The sequence below is a fragment of the Nerophis ophidion genome, linkage group LG06, assembly GCF_033978795.1.
Source record: "Nerophis ophidion isolate RoL-2023_Sa linkage group LG06, RoL_Noph_v1.0, whole genome shotgun sequence".
NCBI lineage: Eukaryota > Metazoa > Chordata > Actinopteri > Syngnathiformes > Syngnathidae > Nerophis > Nerophis ophidion.
Window position 1 is genome coordinate 75,656,218 of NC_084616.1, and position 25,713 is coordinate 75,681,930.

At 41.2% G+C, this 25,713-nt stretch overlaps 2 protein-coding genes across 4 annotated transcripts in view; both read left to right on the plus strand.

Annotated features, from left to right (window-relative positions):
* arih2 (ariadne homolog 2 (Drosophila)) overlaps positions 1-3,798 on the plus strand; it is a 50,985-nt gene extending 47,187 nt beyond the window's left edge. For both annotated transcript variants that reach the window (XM_061904854.1, XM_061904855.1), the window contains one exon: positions 2,469-3,798. In XM_061904854.1, the coding sequence (XP_061760838.1) occupies positions 2,469-2,540 (72 nt within the window). In that variant the 3' untranslated portion in view covers positions 2,541-3,798. The remainder of the gene's footprint in view (positions 1-2,468) is intronic.
* A 6,495-nt stretch (positions 3,799-10,293) lies between these two features.
* Positions 10,294-25,713, plus strand: part of impdh2 (IMP (inosine 5'-monophosphate) dehydrogenase 2) — a 48,881-nt gene continuing 33,461 nt past the window's right edge. Inside the window, exons 1-5 of one of the 2 annotated variants that reach the window (XM_061904856.1) lie at positions 10,294-10,609; positions 18,261-18,309; positions 19,820-19,921; positions 21,740-21,814; positions 22,050-22,256. In XM_061904856.1, the coding sequence (XP_061760840.1) occupies positions 10,512-10,609; positions 18,261-18,309; positions 19,820-19,921; positions 21,740-21,814; positions 22,050-22,256 (531 nt within the window). In that variant the 5' untranslated portion in view covers positions 10,294-10,511. The remainder of the gene's footprint in view (positions 10,610-18,260; positions 18,310-19,819; positions 19,922-21,739; positions 21,815-22,049; positions 22,257-25,713) is intronic. The other variant, XM_061904857.1, reaches the window with a different exon arrangement.

Here is a 25,713-nt window from a genome sequence, read left to right on the forward strand (position 1 = left end):
TAACATAATAGTGCGAGTCCAGTCCATAGTGGATCTAACATAATAGTGTGAGAGTCCAGTCCATAGTGGATCTAACATAATAGTGTGAGAGTCCAGTCCATAGTGGAGCTAACATAATAGTGTGAGAGTCCAGTCCATAGTGGAGCTAACATAATAGTGAGAGTCCAGTCCATAGTGGATCTAACATAATAGTGTGAGAGTCCAGTCCATAGTGGATCTAACATAATAGTGAGAGTCCAGTCCATAGTGGATCTAACATAATAGTGAGAGTCCAGTCCATAGTGGATCTAACATAATAGTGAGAGTCCAGTCCATAGTGGATCTAACATAATAGTGTGAGAGTCCAGTCCATAGTGGATCTAACATAATAGTGAGAGTCCAGTCCATAGTGGATCTAACATAATAGTGTGAGAGTCCAGTCCATAGTGGGGCCAGCAGGAGACCATCCCGAGCGGAGACAGGTCAGCATTGCAGAGATGTCCCCAGCCGATGCACAGGCGAGCGGTCCACCCCGGGTCCCGACTCTGGACAGCCAGCACTTCATCCATGGCCACCGGACCTGTGCCCCCCCCCCCCCCCCCCCACCACCACCACCACCACCACCACCACCCCGCCCCTCCACAAGTGACAGGGTGGCAGAGTACAAAAGAAAAGAAGCGGCAGATCACCTGGTCTAAAAAAGGGGGTCTATTTAAAGGCAATAGTATACAAATTAGTTTTAAGATGGGACTTAAATGCTTCCATTGAGGTAGCATCTCTAACTGTTACCGGGAGGGCATTCCAGAGTACTGGAGCCCGAATAGAAAACGCTCTATAGTCCGCAGACTTTTTTTGGGCTCTGAGAATCACTTCCAAGCCGAAGTTCTTTGAATGCAGATTTGTTGCCGGGACATATGGTACAATACAATCGGCAAGATAGGATGGAGCTAGACCGTGTAGTATTTTATACGTAAGTAGTAAAACCTTAAAACAGGGGTAGGGAACCTGTGGCTCTTTTGATGGCTGCATCTGGCTCTCAGATAAATTTGAGCTGATGTTGCTTAACATGATAAGTAATGAATAATTCCACTTGTAATCACAGTGTTAAAAATAATGTTCAAAATATAAAACATTCTCATGCGTTTTCATCCATCCATCCGTTTTCTACCGCACCTGTTCAAGAAGTTGCATTAATGGTAAGAAGTTATTTATTTATTATTGGTTAGTGTGGGGCTTGCCCTCCTGGGGGTTCTTCAGACCCCCAAGCACCGACATGAGAGCCTGTTTCAGGGTTACAATATTGTTGTATTTTTCAATAAGTCTCTCAGTTGCTTTCCAACAATAGTATTTCCAGCCCCAACCCCGTCTCTCCTCCTGGCTGCTGCTTATAACAGAGCGACAGGTGATTAGATAACAAGGCCCAGGTGGGCCGTCTACACACCTGTCGCTGCAGGCCCGCAGGCCACGCCCCCTCCACAGTTAGCTTCAGAATAACAATGTTATTACAAAGAATAAGAGACCTATTATACTCTAGAAATGTTGGTCTTACTTAAAAATGCACGTGTTTAGTTGTGTTCAGTGTTAAAAAAAATATTATATGGCTCTTACGGAAATATATTTTAAAATATTTGGCTTTTTGGCTCTCTCAGCCAAAAAGGTTCCCGACCCCTGCCTTAAAGTCACATCTTAAGTGCACAGGAAGCCAGTGTAAGTGAGCCAGTATAGGTATATATAAAGGTATATACAGTATAGGTATATATAAAGGTATATACAGTATAGGTATATATAAAGGTGTATACAGTATAGGTGTATATATAAAGGTATATACAGTATAGGCGTATATAAAGGTATATACAGTATAAGCATATATAAAGGTATATACAGTATAGGTATATATAAAGGTATATACAGTATAGGCGTATATAAAGGTATATACAGTATAGGTATATATAAAGGTATATACAGTATAGGCGTATATAAAGGTATATACAGTATAAGCATATATAAAGGTATATACAGTATAGGTATATATAAAGGTATATACAGAATAGGTATATATAAAGGTATATACAGAATAGGTATATATATAAAGGTATATACAGTATAGGTATATATAAAGGTATATACATTATAGGTATATATAAAGGTATATACAGTATAGGTATATATAAAGGTATATACAGTATAGGCGTATATAAAGGTATATACAGTATAAGCATATATAAAGGTATATACAGTATAGGTATATATAAAGGTATATACAGAATAGGTATATATAAAGGTATATACAGTATAGGTATATATAAAGGTATATACAGTATAGGTATATATAAAGGTATATACAGTATAGGTATATATAAAGGTATATACAGTATAGGCGTAATATGATCAAACTTTCTTGTTTTTTTTCTCAATAATGTTCTCTGTGATGAATCAAACCATTGCGCTTCAAAATGTGTTTCTTTTAATATACATGTGTGTGTGTGCAGGAGCTGGAGAATCAGATGCACATCGCCGAGCAGAGGCGACGCACGCTGCTAAAGGATTTCCACGACACCTGAAGCGCCATTTGGACTGCAGAGCACCAGCATCTCCTTCCTTCCCCCACCTTGGTCCCCTACTTTTGCTTCCTTCAGTGACTAACCTGGTGTGGTCACACTTTAACGCCACCTTTTTACTTGTCAACACCGTGCTGTCAAATCCCCCCTCCCCCCCAACCCCCTCCCTTTCCTAAAATGCTGCAGGGTCACGGAATGGCATGATTGTATCTTCTCCTCTGTCGTCCTCATGCTCTTCCACGTCACATTCACCAGGGTTCCACTTATTTATAACCACATCGCCCCAGCAAGGTACAATTTGTTGCCGTTACCGGTGACTCCTTACGAATCCTTTTTTTAAAAAACGAGAAAAGGTTTAAACCACTGAGGATGAATCATTTTGCTATTAATGCTAAGACCATGACGCTGGCAGTTGTACGGCTCACATTTGATTGGTTCATTTTGGGTTGTTTATAAGTGCTGTTGTTTAATTTTTGGGGGGTGTTCTGCTCAATGCATTCGCACCCTACTTTCATGACTTCAAAAATGCAGTATTTTCTTCTTTTTATTGCCTGATCACTTAGAGGAGATAATGAAGGATTGTAGGAGGGCTTTTTCTTCCACGTAAACACCATTTTTTTTTCTTGTTGCCGAACTTGCTTTTAAATCTAACTGCCAGTAATAAACTGCACCTTTTTTTTTTCTTGTGTTTCAAGTGCATGGGCCAGACGTGGGCGTCACAGAGGCCGCGGGGGGGGTCTAGTACCGTGTAGTTCCTCCAGCACCTCCTCTTTTTGCTTTCTTCATACTGGATGGAAATAAAAGTAAGACCAGTTCAGCACGTCGATCAAAGGTTGGTAGGTGTAAAGTAAAAAACCCTCCACAATGAGGATGTGAGTCTCATCCTTTCGGTCGGACTTTTAGAGGATCTCCGTATCCAGGTTATCATGGTAGAAACATACTTTCTTCAGCTAATTAACAGATTTTGGCATTAGCGGCAATTGCTCACACTACAACACTCCGTGTCACACAACAAGCATCCAGCCATTCTTTTTACTCAAAATGTATTTCCCTCATCCCAACATGTGTTCTGTCATTTGTCCTCCTTGCTTACATTGCTCACCTTTTCTTCTGGTAAAAAAAATGACTGTCGATAGAGATGGTTAAAAAAAAAAAAAAAAAACAATAAAGAAAAATCTACCAAAAATAAAATTGCTGTAATTTTCGACGGTTGTACATTAATACAGAAAATAGAGTTACTGAGAGAGTTTTTAAAACCGAACCGTTGTCTTGTGTGTTTATTGCAACCCTCACAAGTGCTGCCGACACCCTTTGACATTTTCACGCTGGTTTCGGATTACCCAGAGGACCACCAGTCCACTGCAGACAAACTGACCTATAATGAGCTGCTCTGCCAAGATGGAATTAGCTGATGGGTCTGACTTTGTTTGTGACCCACTTTCACCTTACAACGTTGAGCGCAATGAGGAGAAGCTGACATTAAAATGAACAAAAATAGACTTGACCGTTTTTAAAAAAGCTCCAACAGCAAATGCTTGTCATGGTATACACACAATATTTGATCAAATAGTGGAAGTATTCATACTGAAAAAAATGTAGGTGTACTCGCAGGAAAAAAAGTGCAATATGGTGTGTGTGTATATATATATATATATATATATATATATATATGTGTGTGTGTGTGTATGTGTATATCCATCCATCCATCCATTTTCTACTGCTTATTCCCCTTTTTTGGGGGGGTCGCTAGCGCCTATCTCAGCTACAATCGGGCGGAAGGCGGGGTACACCCTGGGCAAGTCGCCACCTCATCGCAGGGCCAACACAAATAGACAGACAACATTCACACACTAGGGCCAATTTAGTGTTGCCAATCAACCTATCCCCAGGTGCATGTCTTTGGAGGTGGGAGGAAGCCGGAGTACCCGGAGGGAACCCACGCATTCACGGGGAGAACATGCAAACTCCACACAGAAAGATCCCGAGCCTGGATTTGAACCCAGGACTGCAGGAACTTCGTATTGTGAGGCAGACGCACTAACCCCTCTGCCACCGTGAAGCCCGTATGTATGTGTATATATATATATATATATATATATATATATATATATATATATATATATATATATATATATATATATATATATATATATATATATATATATATATATATATATATATATATATATATATATATATATATATATATATATATATACATACATACATACATACATACAAACTTTTATTAGTAGATTGCACAGTATCCATATTCCTTACAATTGACCACTAAATGGTAACACCCCAAAAAGTTTTTCAATCAATCAATGTTTATTTATATAGCCCCAAATCACAAATGTCTCAAAGGACTGCACAAATCATTTAAGACTACGACATCCTGGGAAGAACCCACAAAAGGGCAAGGAAAACTCACACCCAGTGGGCAGGGAGAATTCACATCCAGTGGGACGCCAGTGACAATGCTGACTATGAGAAACCTTGGAGAGGACCTCAGATGTGGGCAACCCCCCCCCCCTCTAGGGGACCGAAAGCAATGTATGTCGAGCGGGTCTAACATGATACTGTGAAAGTTCAATCCATAGTGGCTCCAACACAGCCGCGAGAGTTCAGTTCAAAGCGGATCCAAGACAGCAGCGAGAGTCCCGTCCACAGGAAACCATCTCAAGCGGAGGCGGATCAGCAGCGTAGAGATGTCCCCAACCGATACAGGCGAGCGATCCATCCTGGGTCCCGACGAGCGGTCCATCCTGGGTCTCGACTTTGGACAGCCAGTACTTCATCCATGGTCATCGGCCTGGACCCCCTCCACAAGGGAGGGGGGGACATAGGAGAAAGAAAAGAAGCGGCAGATCAACTGGTCTAAAAAGGTCTATTTAAAGGCTAGAGTATACAGATGAGTTTTAAGGTGAGACTTAAATGCTTCTACTGAGGTAGCATCTCGAACTGTTACCGGGAGGGCATTCCAGAGTACTGGAGCCCGAACGGAAAACGCTCTATAGCCCGCAGACTTTTTTGGGGCTTTAGGAATCACTAATAAGCCGGAGTCTTTTGAAGGCAGATTTCTTGCCGGGACATATGGTACAATACAATCGGCAAGATAGGATGGAGCTAGACCGTGTAGTATTTTATACGTAAGTAGTAAAACCTTAAAGTCACATCTTAAGTGCACAGGAAGCCAGTGCAGGTGAGCCAGTACAGGCGTAATGTGATCAAACTTTCTTGTTCTTGTCAAAAGTCTAGCAGCCGCATTTTGTACCAACTGTAATCTTTTAATGCTAGACATGGGGAGACCCGAAAATAATACGTTACAGTAATCGAGACGAGACGTAACAAACGCATGGATAATGATCTCGGCGTCTTTAGTGGACAAAATGGAGCGAATTTTAGCGATATTACGGAGATGAAAGAAGGCCATTTTAGTAACGCTTTTATTGTGTGCCTCAAAGGAGAGAGTTGGGTCAAAGATAATACCCAGATTTTTTACAGAGTCACCTTGTTTTATTATTTGGTTGTTAAATGTTAAAGTTGTATTATTAAATAGAGGTCGGTGTCTAGCAGGACCGATAATCAGCATTTCCGTTTTTTGGGCATTAAGTTGCAAAAAGTTAGCGGACATCCATTGTTTAATTTCATTAAGACACGCCTCCAGCTGACTACAATCCGGCGTGTTGGTCAGCTTTAGGGGCATGTAGAGTTGGGTGTCATCAGCATAGCAGTGAAAGCTAACACCGTATTTGCGTATGACGTCACCCAGCGGCAGCATGTAGATGCTGAAGAGTACAGGGCCAAGGACCGAACCCTGGGGATCTCCACACGTTACCTTAACATAGTCCGAGGTCACATTGTTATGGGAGACGCACTGCATCCTATCAGTAAGATAAGAGTTAAACCAAGACAGGGCTAAGTCTGACATACCAATTCGTGTTTTGATACGCTTTAATAAAATAATATGATCGACGGTATCGAAAGCAGCGCTAAGATCGAGGAGCAGCAACATAGATGACGCATCAGAATCCATCGTTAGCAATAGATCATTAGTCAATTTTGCGAGGGCTGTCTCAGTCGAGTGATTTGCCCTGAAACCGGATTGAAAGGTTTCACATAGATTGTTAGACGCTAAGTGTTCATTTAGCTGCTCTGCAACAATTTTTTCGAGGATTTTCGAAATAAAGGGAAGGTGAGACACCGGTCGGTAGTTTACCATGAGGTCAGGATCGAGGTTAGGTCTTTTAAGGAGAGGATGAATAACCGCTTTTTTGAATGCTAGGGGTCCACATTAATCTTTGATGCCCAAAGATTCACAGCCCTGGTAATAACCCTTCGCTACATATATACTTTCAGATATAAGTGGTTTTCCTGCAATGATGCATTTTATTTAAAAAAAATTAAGTAATCTCCATCTAAGTCAGAGGTGTCAAACACATTTTTCATTGAGGGCCACATTGCAGTTCTGTTGTGCACTCAAAGGGCCACTTGTTCCAGTGATCATATATTCATTATAATGTATAATTGCTTCATTATACAAGAAAGTATGATCTACCTATCTTATATTACTACACAATTATCTATGGATTTGATTAATTTTTTCATGTACAAATTCATGGTGAACGTACTTTTGGAATCACAGGTCAGGGGGACGAGGATTCTAACACGAATGTATGTTAATACAGGGGTGTCACACATTTTTCCAACAAGGGCCACATAGTACGGGCGGTATAGCTCTGTTGGTAGAGTGGCCGTGCCAGCAACTTGAGGGTTCCAGGTTCGATCCCCGCTTCCGCCATCACCATCCTTGTCACTGCTGTTGTGTCCTTGGGCAAGACACTTTACCCACCTGCTCCCAGTGCCACCCACACTGGTTTAAATGTAACTTAGATATTTGGGTTTTCACTATGTAAAAGCGCTATATAAATATAATTCACTTCACTTCACATACTAAGATGGTCAAAAGTATGTGGGCCCATTTTGATGTATTTTTATTTTGTAAACAAAACAACACTGTTTAAAAACAGTGTTATAGGTGACCGAGTGTATTATTATTAGTATTACAGGTGCTGGTCATATTATTAGAATATCATGAAAAAGTTGATTTATTTCATTAATTCCATTTAGAAAGTCAAACTTGTAGAATGTATACATTCATTCCAAACAGACTGATACATTTCAAGTGTTTTTTTTGCCAAAAAGGAGATGATTATAGCTGACGAACCCTAAATTCAACATCTCAGAAAATTAGAATATGGTGAAAAGGTCAGATATTGAAGACACCTGGTGCCACACTCTAATTAGCTAACTAAAAAAAACCTGGAAAAGCCTTTAAATGGTCTCTCGTTTTGATTCTGTATGACACACAATCATGGGGAAGACTGCTGACTTGACAACTGTCCAAAAGATGACCATTGATACTTTAAAGAAGGAGGGCAAGACACAAGGGGTCATTGCCAAAGAGGTTGGATGTTCGCAGAGCTCTGTGTCCAAGCACCTTAATAGAGAGGCCAAGGGAAGACAAAGATGTGGTAGAAAAAAGTGTACAAGCAAGAGGGATAACCGCGCCCTGGAGAGGATTGTCAAACAAAACCGATTCAAAAATGTGGGGGAGATCCACAAAGAGTGGACTGCAGCTGGAGTCAGTGCTTCAAGAACCACCACGCACCGACGTATGCAAGATATGGGCTTCAGTTGTCACATTCCTTGTGTAAAGCCACTCTTGAATAAGAGACAACGTCAAAAGCGTCTCGCCTGGGCTCAAGACAAAAAGGACTGGACTGCTGCTGAGTGGTCCAAAGTTATGTTTTCAGATGAAAGCACATTTTGTATCTCCTTTGGAAATCAAGGTCCCAGAGTCTGGAGGAAGACAGGAGAGGCACAGAATCCACGTTGCCTGAAGTCCAGTGTCAAATGTCCACAATGGGTAATGGTCTGGGGTGCCATGTCATCTGCTGGTGTTGGTCCACTGTGTTTCCTGAGGTCTAGGGTCAATGCAGCAGTCTACCAGGAAGTTTTACAACACTTTATGCTGCCTGCCGCGGACCAATTTTATGGAGGTGAAGATTTCATTTTCCAACATGACTTGGCACCTGCACACAGTGCCAAATCTACCTGTACCTGGTTTAAGGACCATGGTATCCCTGTTCTTGATTGGCCTGCAAACTCACCTGACCTTAACCCCATAGAAAAGCTATGAGGTATTGTGAAGCGGAAGATGCCAGATGCCAGACCCAACAATGCTGAAGAGCTGAAGGCCACTATTAAAGCAAGCTGGGCTCTCATAACACCTGAGGGTGCAACAGACTGGTGGACTTTATGCCACGCCGTATTGCTGCAGACATTCAGGCAAAAGGAGCTGCAACTAAGTACTGATTGCCGTACATGCTGAAACTTTCCATGTTCATACTTTTCAGTTGGCCCACATTTCTATAAAATATTTTTGGGTACTAGTCGTAACTAATATTCTAATTTTCTGAGATGCTGAATTTTCAGTAATTGTCAGTACTGATCATCAAAATTTAAAGAAATAAACATTTCAAATATATCACTATGTGTGTAATAAATTGATATAATATGTAAGTTTCACGTTCTGAATATAATTACTGATATAAATCAACTTTTTCATGATATTCTAATAATATGAACAGCACCTGTATACAGGTAAAAAAAAAAAAAAAAGTAAACCAATTGGGGAAGAGACCCTGCCCCAAGTGGAGGAGTTCAAGTACCTAGGAGTCTTGTTCACGAGTGAGGGAAGAGTGGATCGTGAGATCGACAGGCGGATCGGTGCGGCGTCTTCAGTAATGCGGACGTTGTATCGATCCGTTGTGGTGAAGAAGGAGCTGAGCCGGAAGGCAAAGCTCTCAATTTACCGGTCGATCTACGTTCCCATCCTCACCTATGGTCATGAGCTTTGGGTCATGACCGAAAGGATAAGATCACGGGTACAAGCGGCCCAAATGAGTTTGGGTCTCTCCCTTAGAGATAGGGTGAGAAGCTCTGCCATCCGGGAGGAACTCAAAGTAAAGCCGCTGCTCCTCCACATGGAGAGGAGCCAGATGAGGTGGTTCGGGCATCTGGTCAGGATGCCACCCGAATGCCTCCCTAGGGAGGTGTTTAGGGCACGTCCAACCGGTAGGAGGCCACGGGGAAGACCCAGGACACGTTGGGAAGACTATGTCTCCCGGCTGGCCTGGGAACGCCTCGGGATCCCCCGGGAAGAGCTAGACGAAGTGGCTGGGGAGAGGGAAGTCTGGGCTTCCCTGCTTAGGCTGCTGCCCCCGCGACCCAACCTCTGATAAGCGGAACATGATGGATGAATGAATGGATAATGTAATTAACAAAAGCAGAAATATTGATACTGGTAACTAATAACGATACTCTTGTCACTCATAACACAAAGCAGACCCTAACTTTTGAAAAAAGCATGTAAAAAAAAAACAGCTTTGGCCTTAAACACTTGGATGAGGTGGCGACTGAGATAGGCTCCAGCGACCCCGAAGGGAATAAGCGGTAGGAAATGGATGGATGGGCCTTAAAAGAGGTTAAGTCAGGGTCCACGTTAATCAATTCATTCTACACACAAATAGTTAAAATTATATTTTTTTCTCTAAAATTATATTTATCCTTTTTTTTTTAAGAATTGTTGTATATTATTGGGTTGCAGGTTGTAGTTATTTGCCAAGAAAAAAAAAAAGGAAACAATATTTTATACAAAACGGCGCGGTGGTGGAGGAAGTGGCTGCTCGGTTCCGGAAGTGACGTCACGCGGGGCTGTCACACAGAAAGCGGCACATGTGCGCGGTCAGGCGGGCATGAGGTTCCAGGCGGTGGCGGAAAAGGCCCGATTAAAGACGTTGTAACATTTTAACTACATCCTCTCTTTTTGTTTTTGCTAAAGACCTTTTTTTTTTAAATTGACAAAAAGTACTCGGAAAGTTGTCGGGTAAAAGTTGATTGGACATCATGGCGGACTACCTTATTAGTGGTCAGACTGGCTACGTCCCCGAGGACGGACTCACGGGGCAACAGTTGTTTAACGGAGGAGATGGACTCACATACAAGTAAGTCACCTCCTCGTTAGCTTTGTGGAACAGACGGCGGAAAGAAGAGGACACATAAAGGCGCGCTTGGACGAGTTCGGTGTGGAAGGATGGGAACAGAGCGTGGCAAAGTGTCTTAAAGGCCTACTGAAAAGAGATGTTCTTATTTAAACGGGGATAGCAGGTCCATTCTATGTGTCATACTTCATTTCGCGATATTGCCATATTTTTGCTGAAAGGATTTAGTAGAGAACATCGACGACAAAGTTCGCAACTTTTGGTCACTAATAAAAAAGCCTTGCCTGTTCCGGAAGTAGCAGACGATGTACGCGTGACGTCACGGGTTGTAGGGCTCCTCACATTGTTTACAATCATGGCCACCAGCAGCGAGAGCGATTCGGACAGAGAAAGCTACGAGTTCCCCATTAATTTGAGTGAGGATGAAAGATTTGTGGATGAGGAAAGTTTAAAGGCCTACTGAAATGAGATGTTCTTATTTAAACGGGGATAGCAGGTCCATTCTATGTGTCATACTTCATCATTTTGCATTATTGCCATATTTTTGCTGAAAGGATTTAGTAGAGAACATCGATGATAAAGTTTGCAACTTTTGGTCGCTAATAAAAAAGCCTTGCCTGTACCGGAAGTAGCAGACGATGTGCGCGTGGCGTCACGGGTTGTGGAGCTCCTCACATCCTTACATTGTTTACAATCATGGCCACCAGCAGCGAGAGCGATTCGGACCGAGAAAGCTACGAGTTCCCCATTAATTTGAGTGAGGATGAAAGATTTGTGGATGAGGAAAGTTTAAAGGCCTACTGAAATGAGATGTTCTTATTTAAACGGGGATAGCAGGTCCATTCTATGTGTCATACTTCATCATTTCGCAATATTGCCATATTTTTGCTGAAAGGATTTAGTAGAGAACATCGATGATAAAGTTTGCAACTTTTGGTCGCTAATAAAAAAGCCTTGCCTGTACCGGAAGTAGCAGACGATGTGCGCGTGGCGTCACGGGTTGTAGATCTCCTCACAGCCTCACATTGTTTACAATCATGGCCACCAGCAGCAAGTGCAATAGATAGGTTTCCGCTAGCAGCGATTACCCATAATCCTTCATGGTAGCCGCCATCTTGTGTGTCAAAACTTTGTTTACTCGTCTGCTGCAGTTTTAAATGATAAATGGGTTGTACTTGTATAGCGCTTTTCTACCTTCAAGGTACTCAAAGCGCTTTGACACTACTTCCACATTCACACACTGATGGAGGGAGCTGCCATGCAAGGCGCTAACCAGCACCCATCAGGAGCAAGGGTGAAGTGTCTTGCTCAGGACACAACGGACGTGACGAGGTTGGTACTAGGTGGGGATTGAACCAGGGACCCTCGGGTTGGGCACGATTAATATATTTTATTTGTAAAAAGCACTTTACATTGAGCAAAGAACCTCAAAGTGCTACAGTGTATTAAAATAATATAAAATAAAAAACAACAACAATAATAATAATAATAAAATGATAATACAAATAAATAAAAATAAAAACTAGAACAGCCTAATAGCCAGAACTAGTATGCACATATCTATAAAAAGGCTTTTCTTTTTAAAAAGAAAGGTTTTTAAGCCTTTTTAAAAAGCATCCACAGTCTGTGGTGCCCTCAGGTGGTAAGGGAGAGCGTTCCACAAACTGGGAGCGGCAGAGCAGAAAGCCCAGTGTCCCATAGTTCGTAGCTTTGTCCTCAAAGGTTATACACTTTAGAGTGTTGGGAGCAGCAGATTATTTCATAGATAATAAAAATAAGACTTGAAGTGTCTTGCTCAGGACACAACGGACGTGACGAAGTTGGTACTAGGTGGGGATTGAACCAGGGACCCTCAGGTTGCGCACGGCCACTATCCCACTGCGCCACGCCGTCCCTGACGGTTTTCTAAATATTTTCCACACTTTTGCAGCAATAACGACGTCCACTTCGGGAAATTTGAAAGAAGTCGCAAAAGTTCCCTACAGACAGACGCTAGATGGGGTTTGCAAAGCCAGGTAATTACAGAAATCGAACTCACTAAAACACTAGCAACACAATAGAAAGATAAGGGATTTGTCAGAATTATCCTAGTAAATGTTTTTAAAAACATCGGATTCCGTCCCAATGCAATCGGCTTTTTTTTTTTTTTAAACATGTTTATTATTTTTTTTCTAGTCCACTATCAATATCCTCAAACACAAATCTTTCATCCTCGCTCAAATTAATGGGGAAATTGTCGATTTCTCGGTCCGAACAGCTGTTTTTGTTGGAGGCTCCCATTAAAAACAATGTTAAAATGTGAGGAGCCATCAACATGTGACGTCATCGTCTGCGACTTCCGGTAGAGGCAGGGCTTTTCTGTTAGCAAGCAAAAGTTGCGAACTTTATCGTGGATGTTCTCTACTAAATCCTTTCAGCAAAAATATGGCAATATCGCAAAATGATCAAGTATGACACATAGAATGGACCTGCTATCCCCGTTTAAATAAGAACATCTCATTTCAGTAGGTTTTTAAAGTAAAGTTAAAGTACCAATGATTGTCACAACACACTAGGTGTGGCGATATTTGTCCTCTGCATTTGACCCATCTCCTTGATCACCCCCTGGGAGGTGAGGGGAGCAGTGGGCAGCTGCCGTGCCGCGCCCGGGAATCATTTATGGTGATTCAACCCCCAATTCCAACCCTTGATGCTGAGTTCCAAGCAGGGAGGTAATGGCTCCCATTGTTATAGTATTCTGTATGACTAAGCCGGGGTTTGAACTCACAATCTTTCCTTCGTGGAGTGGGGGGCACGGATTCGGTGACCACAGATGAAGCGCTAGCTGTCCAAAGTCGGGACCCAGGGTGGAGCACTCATCCGTGCATCCTGGCCCCACTATGGACTGAACTCTCACAATATGTCAGAACCACTATGGACTGGACTCTCACTATTATGTTAGATCCACTATGGACTGGACACTCACTATTATGTTAGATCCACTATGGACTGGACTCTCACTATTATGTTAGATCCACTATGGACTGGACACTCACTATTATGTTAGATCCACTATGGACTGGACTCTCACTATTATGTTAGATCCACTATGGACTGGACTCTCACTATTATGTTAGATCCACAATGGACTGAACTCCCACTATTATGTTAGATCCACTATGGACTGGACTCTCACACTATTATGTTAGATCCACTATGGACTGGACTCTCACTATTATGTTGGATCCACTATGGACTGGACTCTCACTATTATGTTGGATCCACTATGGACTGGACTCTCACTATTATGTTGGATCCACTATGGACTGGACTCTCACACTATTATGTTAGATCCACTATGGACTGGACTCTCACTATTATGTTGGATCCACTATGGACTGGACTCTCACTATTATGTTAGATCCACTATGGACTGGACTCTCACTATTATGTTAGATCCACTATGGACTGGACTCTCACAATATTATGTTAGACCCACTCGATGTCCATTGCACCGGTCTCCCCTAGAGGGGGTGGGGAGTCACCCACATCTGCAGTCTCACAATATTATGTTAGATCCACTATGGACTAGACCAGGGGTGCCCACACTTTTTCTGCAGGCAAGCTACTTTTCAATTGACCAACTCGAGGGGATCTACCTCATTTATATACATCATTTATATTTATTTATTTATGAAAGAGACATTTTTGTAAACAAGTTAAATGTGTTTAATGATAATACAAGCATGTGTAACACATATAGATGTCTTTCTTTCACCAAGACAAGAATATAAGTTGGTGTATTACCTGATTCTGATGACTTGCATTGATTGGAATCAGACAGTAATGATGATAACGCCCACATTTTCAAATGGAGGAGAAAAAAAGTTGTCCTTTCTGTACAATACCACATGAAAGTGGTTGGTTTTTGGCATCTAATTCATCCAGCTTCCATACACTTTACAAGAAAAACATTGGCGGCAAATTCCGTAGCTTGCTTGATTGACATTCACGGCACCCGAGGGTCTTGTGAGATGACGCTGGCTGCTGCCAGTTCATTATTATGAAAAAATGACAGAGAGGAAGGCGAGAAACACTTTTTATTTCAACAGACTTTCGCGCCGTCCCTTCCGTCAAAACTCTAAAGGCCGACTGCACATTTCCTATCTTCACAATAAAAGCCCTGCTTCATGCTGCCTGCGCTAACAAAATGAGAGTCTCCGTGCACACCAGCTTTCTGAGGGATCGCTTGTGCACGCCAGTTTTCCGAGACTCTGTATTTAGTTAGCGCAGGCAGCATGAAGCAGGGCTTTTATTGTGAAGATAGGAAATGTGCAGCCGGCCTTTAGAGTTTTGACGGAAGGTACGGCGCGAGAGTCTGTTGAAATAAAAAGTGTTTCTCGCCATCCTCTCGGTCATATTTTCATAATAATGATCTTGCAGCAGCCAGCGTCATCTCACAAGACCCTCCGGTACCGTGAATGTCATTTAAGTGACGTCTTGGTGAAGATTGATGATCACTCATTTTTAGGTCTATTTTTTTTTAAAAGCTTGGCTGGAGATCGACTGACACACCCCCCGCGGTCGACTGGTAGCTTGCGATCGACCTAATGGGCACCCCTGGACTAGACTTTCACTATTACATTAGATCTACTATGGGCTGGACTCTCACTATTACCCAACTCACTTGAGTGAGGGACCTCGATAAGAACTTGAGTCAGTATTACGAATTACGTTTCCCATCCCTCCAGTGAGCGCAGCCACGGCCTTGAAATGTGCCGTCTCTGCCATCATTTCTGTTTTTAGCTTTGCTGGGCGCATGGATCAACATGCTGTGTCACCTTTCACCTGCACTGTAATCTAACACCTGACCAAACGCCCTGTCACTCACTTTAGTTTCCAATATCTGAACAGGAAAAAATTCACTGAGGAAAAATGGTCTGCATGTGTGTTCTCTGTGGGGTTTTTTTAATTAAAATTTTATTTTTTTTAATTATTTTTTAAATTTTGCTTTCTATTTGTTTTAATTGGTTTTACCCTTTAAAATCATTTTAATGATATATATTTTTTATTATTATTATTTTTGTATTGTTTTTTATTTTTTATTCAGTCATTGGTGGAGCAAAGGATACCGTATTTTTCGGGCTATAAAGTCGCAGTTTTTTTCATAGTTTGGCCGGGGGTGCGACTTATGTGTGAAATTATCAACACGTTACCGTAAAACCTTTTTGGCTGAGAGAGCCAAGAATCCGAACATTTTAAAATGTATTTCCGTAAGAGCCATATCATTTTTTTTTTCAACACTGAACACACGTGCATTTTTAAGTAAGACCAACCTTACTAGAGAATAATAGGTCTCTTATTCTTTGCAATAACATTGATATTCTAAAGCTAACTGTCGAGGGGGCGTGGCCTGCGGGCCTGCAGCGAAGCGAGGTGTGCCAGGACCGGCCTCGAAATCAGCGACAGGTGCGTAGACGGCCCACCTGGGCCTTTTTATCTAATCACACGTCGCTCTGTTATAAGCAGCAGCCAGGAGGAGAGACAGGGTTGGAGCTGGAGCCAGAGTGCGAGCGAGAACGAAAGACGAAAAGACAATTGCTGGAAAGCAACTGAGAGACCTATTGAAAAATAAAACAATATTGTAACCCTGAAACAGGCTCTCAGATCGGTGCTTGGTGGTCTGAAGAACCCCCAGGAGGGCAAGCCCTCAAAAAATAATAATAAATAAAGTGCGGTAGAAAAAAAAGATGGATGGATTTAAATGTATGAGCATGTTTAATATTTTGAACGTTATTTTTAACACTTTGATTACAAGTGGAATTAGTCATTACTTATTGTGTTAAGCAGTGTTAGCTCAGATTTATCTGAGAGCCAGATGCAGTCATCACAAGGGCCACATCTGGCTCTAGAGCCACAGGTTCCCTACCCCTGCCGTAAAATATCAATATTATTTAGCTCATTCACGTAAGAAACTAGACGTCTAACATTTCATGGGATTTATGGATTAGGAGTGAGAGATTGTTTGGTAAACGTATAGCATGTTCTATATGTTATAGTTATTTGAATGACTCTTACCATACCAGGCACCTTCTCAGTTGGTTATTTATGCCTCATATAACGTACACTTATTCAGCCTGTTGTTCACTATTCTTTATTTTAAATTGCCTTTCAAATGTCTATTCTTGGTGTTGGATTTTATCAAATAAATTTCCCCCAAAAATGCAATTTATACTCCAGTGCGACGTATATATGGTTTTTTTTTCCTTCTTTATTATGCATTTTCGGCAGGTGCGACTTATACTCCGAAAAATTTGAGTATTGTTGTGCAGCACTTTGGAAACATTAATGTTGTTTAAATGTGCTATACAAATAAAGTGGATTGGATTGGATTGCATATTTGTATCTTTTGTACACGTGTTTGTTAAAGCGGAACATTATCACAATTTCAAAAGGGTTAAAAAACAATAAAAATCAGTTCCCAGTGGCTTGTTGTATTTTTTGAAGTTTTTTTCAAAATTTTACCGGTCCCGGAATATTCTTAAATAAAGCTTTAAAGTGCCTTATTTTCGCTATCTTCGAAACCACTATTCATTTCCCTGTGACGTCACACAGTGCTGCCAACACAAACAACATGGTGGTTACCACAGCAAGATATAGCGACATTAGCTCGGGTTCAGACTCGGATTTCAGCGGCTTAAGCGATTCAACAGATTACGCATGTATTGAAACAGATGGTAGGAGTATGGAGGCAGATAGCAAAAACGAAATTGAAGAAGAAACTGAAGCTATTGAGCGAATAGCTATTGACGCTATTCGGCCATAGCGTGAGTGTACCTAATGAAGTGGCCCATAGCATGGCTGCCTCATTAGCATCGCCGGTAAAATGTGCAGACCAAACGATCAGGACTTTCGCATCTTGTGACACTGGAGCAACTTAAATCAGTCGATTGGTAAGTGTTTGTTTCGCATTAAATGTGGGTATCTAGTTTTAAATGTACATACAGCTAGCGTAAATAGCATGTTAGCATCGATTAGCGTAGCATGTTCGCATCGATTAGCTGGCAGTCATGCCGTGACCAATTATGTCTGATTTGCACATAAGTCAACAACATCAACAAAACTCACCTTTGTGATTTCGTTGATTTAATTGTTGCAAATGCATCTGCAGGTTATCCTTACATCTCTGTGCCATGTCTGTCTTAGCATCACTAGTCAAATGGGAAGACACTCTGGTACATTCAATGGGGGTCTGGCGGCAGATTTCTTGCCAGTGGTGCAACTTGAATCCCTCCCTGTTAGTGTTGTTACACCCTCCGACAACACACCGACGAGGCATGATGTCTCCAAGGTTCCAAAAAATTGTCGTAAAAACGGAAAATAACAGAGCTGAGACCCGGTGTTTGTAATGTGAAAATGAAAATGGCGGTTGTGTTACCTCGGTGACGTCACGTTCTGACGTCATCGCTAAAAGACCGATAAACAGAAAGGTGTTTAATTTGCCAAAATTCACCCATTTAGAGTTCGGAAATCGGTTAAAAAAATACATGGTCTTTTTTCTGCAACATCAAGGTATATATTGACGCTTGCATAGGTTTGGTGATAGTGTTCCCCTTTAAGTGTGTTAGATTGTCTTCAACTTTAAGTGCTCACCTTTGTGTTTCCTCTCTTCCAGTGACTTCCTCATTCTGCCAGGATATATTGACTTTACATCAGATCAAGTGGTGAGTTGGGCATATTTACCAACGCGCCAAATCCCATTACCGCAAATGTGACAGGGTTGTTGTTAAACTGCAGTAATTTGCTGAGTTAGAAATTATGGGGTTTGGTGATTACCACATTTTTCGGACTACTTAAAATCCTTTAATTTTGTCAAAACTCTACAGTGCGCCTTATAACCTAATGTACGGAATAATTCTGGTCGTGCTTACCGACCTCAAAGCTATTTTATTTGGTACATGGCGAAATAAGTGTGACCAGTATATAGCAGTCACACATCAGATATATGTGTAGACTGCAATATGATGGCAGTCACATAAGAGATCTGTGTAGACTGCAATATGACTCAAGTAAACAACACAAAAATGTTACGTTACATTGAAAATATAGAACGTTACACACAGTGCTCAAAAATCTTATCAATATGTTTTAGTACGACTTTGATGAGCAATGACGCCGCACCGCTTGATGGATTGTACTGTGCTTCAACATAGGAGTATTATTATGGTGTGTGTATTAGGTAAGACATTCTCTGGCGTTTTGTTTCGGAATATTATGCAAAAGCAACTTTTCTTACCTTCTGGTACCTGCTAAAGTCAATCAATCAATCAATGTTTACTTATACAGCCCTAAATCACTAGTGTCTCAAAGGGCTGCACAAACCACTACGACATCCTCGGTAGGCCCACATAAGGGCAAGGAAAACTCACACCCAGTGGGACGTCGGTGACAATGATGACTATGAGAACCTTGGAGAGGAGGAAAGCAATGGATGTCGAGCGGGTCTAACATGATACTGTGAAAGTTCAATCCATAATGGATCCAACACAGTCGCGAGAGTCCAGTCCAAAGCGGATCCAACACAGCAGCGAGAGTCCCGTTCACAGCGGAGCCAGCAGGAAACCATCCCAAGCGGAGGCGGATCAGCAGCGCAGAGATGTCCCCAGCCGATAAACAGGCAAGCAGTACATGGCCACCGGATCGGACCGGACTCCCTCCACAAAGGAGAGTGGGACATAGAAGAAAAATAAAAGAAACGGCAGATCAACTGGTCTAAAAAGGGAGTTTATTTAAAGGCTAGAGTATACAAATGAGTTTTAAGGTGAGACTTAAATGCTTCTACTGAGGTGTATTCGCGTGTCCGCCTTTGCAGTCTGTGACGACCCGTTGTCGATAAGCTTCTTCTTTTTCTCTATTTTCTTGTTATGGGACATTCATACTCCGCTGTTGCCATTTCTAATCAGAATCAGAAGTACTTCGTTAACGATAGTAGAATCGGCAGCATAAAAACCCTGATCCTAAAACATCCCTAGTCGATGTGTGAAATTGTTAACTTTATTATTATAGCTAAACTGTTAAATGATGACAGCAACATTTCTAAGTCACAAGCAAGTGGGTAAACAATGGCTAATTTTGTTTTTGGTTATGTCGATTTAATGGGGTTACATCGTATTAACATGCAACGCCATGCACGCATTATGTATTTTCTGTTCATTTGTCTCATGTTGTCACCAGGACCTGACCTCGGCGCTCACCAAACAAATCACAATGAAAACCCCCTTTGTCTCCTCCCCCATGGATACAGTCACAGAATCCAATATGGCTATCGCCATGGCAGTAAGCATGACACTGTGTGTTTTGGGTTGTTTTTAGCATGTCTATCAGCTTAGATTTCACACAAACATGCTACAAAACTGCAGGCAAGTGAATATCGAGCAAGTTAGCAATACATGCTGATACAACACAGGTATGAAAACAGGTAGAGGCGAGGGCTGGGCGATATGGCCTTTTTTTGATATCTCGATATTTTTAGGCCATGTCACGATACACAATATATATCTCCAGATTTTGCCTTAGCCTTGAATGAACACTTGATGCATATAATCACAGCAGTGTGATGATTCTATGTGTCTACATTCAAACATTCTTCTTCATACTGCATTAATATATGCTCATTTTAAACTTTCATGCAGAGAAGGAAATCACAACTAAGTCGATTGACCAAAACTGTATTTATTAAACAGTTAAGCAGTGGCACAAACATTCATGTCATTTCAAAACAGAAAGTGCAAGATTGTCAGAGACATTTTAAAACAAGCTATTAGTGCACTTTTGTGCATGATGTCACTAAGATGACATATCAAAACAACACTAAATTAATATGCACTTTTTTTACAGACAGCCACTGCAATAGTTAAAACAAATAAAGTGCACTTTTGTCCTCAAGATATTTCAATAACTGACAAATAAAAATGAGCTGCATAATAGTAAATCAAATACTGTATGTCCTATGCTATGTGGTAGGTTACTGCGGACGTTATCTCTTTCTGTTGTTCACTATTTTTTTCCATACGGTGTTGACGTGGAAATGGTTGTGTCAGCATTTTGTGGGTGTGGCACCGAACGGAGATGTTGACATGCAGAGTTTCAAGTACTCTTCATTCTCTAGCGCAGGGGTCGGGAACCTTTTTGGCTAAAAAACCCATGTATTTTCGTGAGAGCCATTTAATATTTTTTTAAAACTGAATACAACTTAATGCATGCATCTTTTAATAAAACCAACAATTTTAGAGTGTTATAAGTCTCTTATTATTTTAACAACATTGTTATTCTGAAGCTAATCAATAATAAATAAAATATTTCTTACCATTAATGCAACTTCTTGAAATGCGTGAGAATGTTTTATATTTTGAATGTTATTATTAACACTTTGATTTCCAGAGGAATTATTAATTACTTGTCATTTAAGCAATGTCAGCTAAGATTTATCTGAGAGCCAAATGCAGTTATCAGAAGAGCCACATCTGGCTCGAGAACCATAGGTTCCCTACCCCTGCTCTAGCGGGTGACTTTTCAAATGATGATACATATTAGCAGTAATGCTACTTTTTGTAGCATCACTTTTGCCCCACACTTGACAAATTACAGTTGTCTGTTCGACATATTCCCGCTTGAAGCCAAGCCACCGCCAGACGACCCTCTGCTGTTTTTCTTGGGAATTAATTCTTCCTTCATTTGTTACCAGATTGGCACCTTCTCTCTCTCGTATTACCACTCGCACCACAGCTAACGTTACCCATGCCGCTACCTCTCTGCTCCGCAAGGGCGTATACGTATGTGACGTATGTAAGAAGGTGCGCTTGTTTTAAGTCTCTGTGAGGAGAGACAAGAAAGAGTGAAGAGCCCTGAGTGTAATGCCCGCAGCTAAAAAGCAACTGTGTGAGAAAAGTATACTCGAAAATCACGATATAGTCATTTTCTATATCGCACAGAGACAAACCCGCAATATATCGAGGATATTCAATATATCGCCCAGCCTTAGTAGAGGCCATATTCAAAATAAACACATTTAATGATTTCATAGTTGGTTACACCTGATGTTTTTAGCCTGTACCTGTATTTGTATGAACTCCAACACAATGTGTGATCTCCAAGTTAACAGGTGGCATCGGTTTCATCCACCACAACTGTACTCCAGAGTTCCAGGCCAATGAAGTCCGTAAAGTCAAGGTAGGAGTGATGTGTTTTCTTGTCTACGCTTCTTTATTTTTTGTGGTAGTTAGTGCAACTCTTCCATCAACATCATGTTCAGTTGCATCATTTTATCTTCCTTTACAATTTCCCTCAAAGTGTTGAATTCCCTGTCATTATTAGCTGGAGCATTCGGTCTTTGTTGTGGCTAGATCCAGTAGAACCATAGTTAGTCATCCCTCCCCCACCCATGTTCTTCCTTCCCCACCTGCAGCGGTACGAGCAGGGCTTCATAACGGACCCCGTGGTGATGAGCCCCCGCCACCGCGTGCACGACGTCTTTCAGGCCAAAGCCCGCTACGGCTTCTGCGGCATTCCCATCACGGAAGACGGCAAGATGGGGAGCAAGCTGGTTGGCATCATCTCCTCTCGAGACATCGACTTCCTGAAGGAGGATGACCACGGCCTGCCTCTCAGTGAGGTGACTGACATTATATTAACGATGAAGATAATTATGGGCGAATTTGCCAAAATTGATGTTGGATAAGTGGAAATGTAACTCCTAATAGGGCAAACACTTCATGAAATGCTCTAAATTTGGATCCTAGGTATTCAGCAAAATTTTGGTTGATTAGTAGAGAATGAATAAATGAATGGTTTATTTTGAGCCATGCAAACAAAACAAGAGAATGACATAAAATACAAAAGAAATATATAAATACATTATTTTTACACCTACATTGAAAACATTACATGTGACTAATCTTTTGTAGATGTCAAGATTGGCTCAAAAGGGAGTGGGAAGAAGTAAACTTATTAAGTCCCACCCCTATACATATACAACATATATATATACAATATATAATACAATAATATATATAATATAATTCAGTTCAGTGGTTGCTGCGTAGATGCTATATATTATCTATATATAATACATTTAAATTAACACACTTACATATATACATATGTACACACACATATATACAATTTTTATACATGTATATATACATACATACATATACATATATATATATATATACATACATACATACATACACAAATGCATATACCCAAAATACACATGATGTCAGATAATATCGGACTGCCGATAATATCGGCCGATAAATGCTTTGAAATGTGATATCGGAAATGATCGGTATGGGTTTCAAAAAGTAAAATGTATTACTTTTTAAAACGCCGCTGTATACACAGATTTAGTGAGAAATACAGAGCGCCAATAAACCTTAAAAGCACTTCCTTTGGGTGCCGGCCCAGTCAAATAATATCTACAGCTTTTCACACACACAAGTGAATGCAAGGCATACTTGGTCAACAGCCATACAGGTCACACTAAGGGTGGCCATATAAACAACTTTAACACTGTTGCCAATATGCGCCAGACTGTGAACCCACACCAAACAAGAATGACAAACAGATTTCGGGAGAACATCCGCACCGTAACACAACATAAACACAACAGAACAAATACACAGAAGCCCTTGCATCACTAACTCTTCTGGTACGCTACAATATACACCCCCGCAACTCCTCATGCTCTCTCAGGGAGAGCCTGTCCCAAATTCCAAGCTACTGTTTTGACGCATGTTAAAAAAACATAATGCACTTTGTGACTTCAGTGATAAATATGGCAGTGACATGTTGGCATTTTTTTCCATAACTTGAGTTGATTTATTTTGGAAAACCTTGTTACATTGTTTAATGCATCTAGCGGGGCATCACAACAAAATTAGGCACATTAATGTGTTAATTCCACGACTCTATATGTATCGATATCGGTTGATATCGGTATTGGTAATTAAGTGTTGGACATTATCGCAATATCGGATATCGGCAAAAAAGCCATTATCGTACATCTCTATTGATTGGATTTTTTTTTTTTTTTTTAATATTCCCGTTGATCCAATACATTGCAGGGTAGTTTAGAAATGAGAGTGACATGACCGCCCAACTTGTTGTAAAAAACATGAATAATAATATTATTATATTCATGTTAGCATTTAAGATAGCCAGTGGTTAGTGCTGTAATTTCCAGCTAACAATTAGGAGGCTAGTTGTTAAAGGGAAACATTATCACAATTTCAAAAGGGTTAAAAACAATAAAAATCAGTTCCAAGTGGTTTGTTTTATTTTCCGAAGTTTTTTTTCAAAATTTTACATCTCCCGGAATATCCATAAAAAAAACTTTAAAGTTCTTGATTTTCGCTATTTGCGATGCGACTGTCCATTTCCCTGTGACGTCATACAGGGCTGCCAATACAAACAACTGGTGGATAGCACAGCAAGATATAGCGACATTAGCTCGGATTCAGACTCAGATTTCAGCGATTTAAGCGATTCAACAGATTACGCATGTATTGAAACAGATGGTCGGAGTATGGAGGCAGATAGCGAAAACGAAATTGAAGAAGAAATTGAAGCTATTGAGCGAATAGCTATTGACGCTATTCGGCCATAGCATGTGTGTACCTAATGAAGTGGCCCATAGCATGGTTGCCCTATTAGCATCGCCGGTAAAATGTGCAGACCAAAGGATCAGGACTTTTGCGTCTTGTGACACTGGAGCAACTTAAATCCGTCGATTGGTAAGTGTTTGTTTCGCACTAAATGTGGGTATTTAGTTTCAAATGTACATACAGCTAGTGTAAATAGCATGTTAGCATCGATTAGCTGGCAGTCATGCCGTGACCAAATATGTCTGATTAGCACATAAGTCAACAACATCAACAAAACTCACCTTTGTGATTTTGTTGACTTAATGGTTGCAAATGCATCTGCAGGTTATCCATACATCTCTGTGCCATGTCTGTCTTAGCATCGCCGGTAAAATATGAAGACACTCTGGTACATTCAATGGGGGTCTGGCGGCAGATTTCTTGACAGTGGGGCAACTTGAATCCCTCCCTGTTAGTGTTGTTACACCCTCCGACAACACACCGACGAGGCATGATGTCTCCAAGGTTCCAAAAAATTGTCGAAAAAACGGAAAATAACAGAGCTGAGACCCGGTGTTTGTAATGTAAAAATGAAAATGGCGGTTGTGTTACCTCGGTGACGTCACGTTCTGACGTCATCGCTAAAAGACCGATAAACAGAAAGGCGTTTAATTTGCCAAAATTCACCCATTTAGAGTTCGGAAATCGGTTAAAAAAATAGATGGTCTTTTTTCTGCAACATCAAGGTATATATTGACGCTTACATAGGTTTGGTGATAATGTTCCCCTTTAACTTACTATTAGTTTGGCAGTTGCGAGCTAGCGACTAGTGCACTAGTTGCACGCGAGCTATTAGCTTGCTATTTATTAACTAGCAATTAGCACGCCGGTTACCAGCTAATGATTAACGCGCCGGTTGACCGATAACTATTACGGTGCTTGTTGCCAGCTAGCATTTAGTGCACTAGTTGCTAGCTAGCTATTAGCACGCCTTTTGACAGCTAACAATTAGGTTGCACTATTAGTGTTGCCCTACTTTTTGTAGTACAGTATTGCACAATACCAAAGTATCATTAGGACCAGTTTATTTAAAACACAATCACAATTTTAGTCTAGGGGTTGGCCCTGTGATGAGGTGGCGACTTGTCCAGGGTGTACCCCGTCTTCCGCCCAATTGTAGCTGAGATAGGCGCCAGCGCCCCCCCGTGACCTCAAAAGGGAATAAGTGGTAGAAAATGGATGGATGGGATGGGTCCCCGCTCCTTCTGTGGACCACCGCCGCCGGGCATGTAATATGTGCCTTCCTTGAATTACAGCCGGGTAAAACTCGCTCCCCAAATTAATAAGCGCATGCTTAGTTTTACCGCCGGGTCAAATTTGTGACGTCACGAGTGACTCTTCCCCTGCCGTCATTTTCAAAATGGCGGAGGAGTTTTGTTTTGCTTTTACTGTGTGTAAACCAGGGGTCTTGTTCCACAGCCA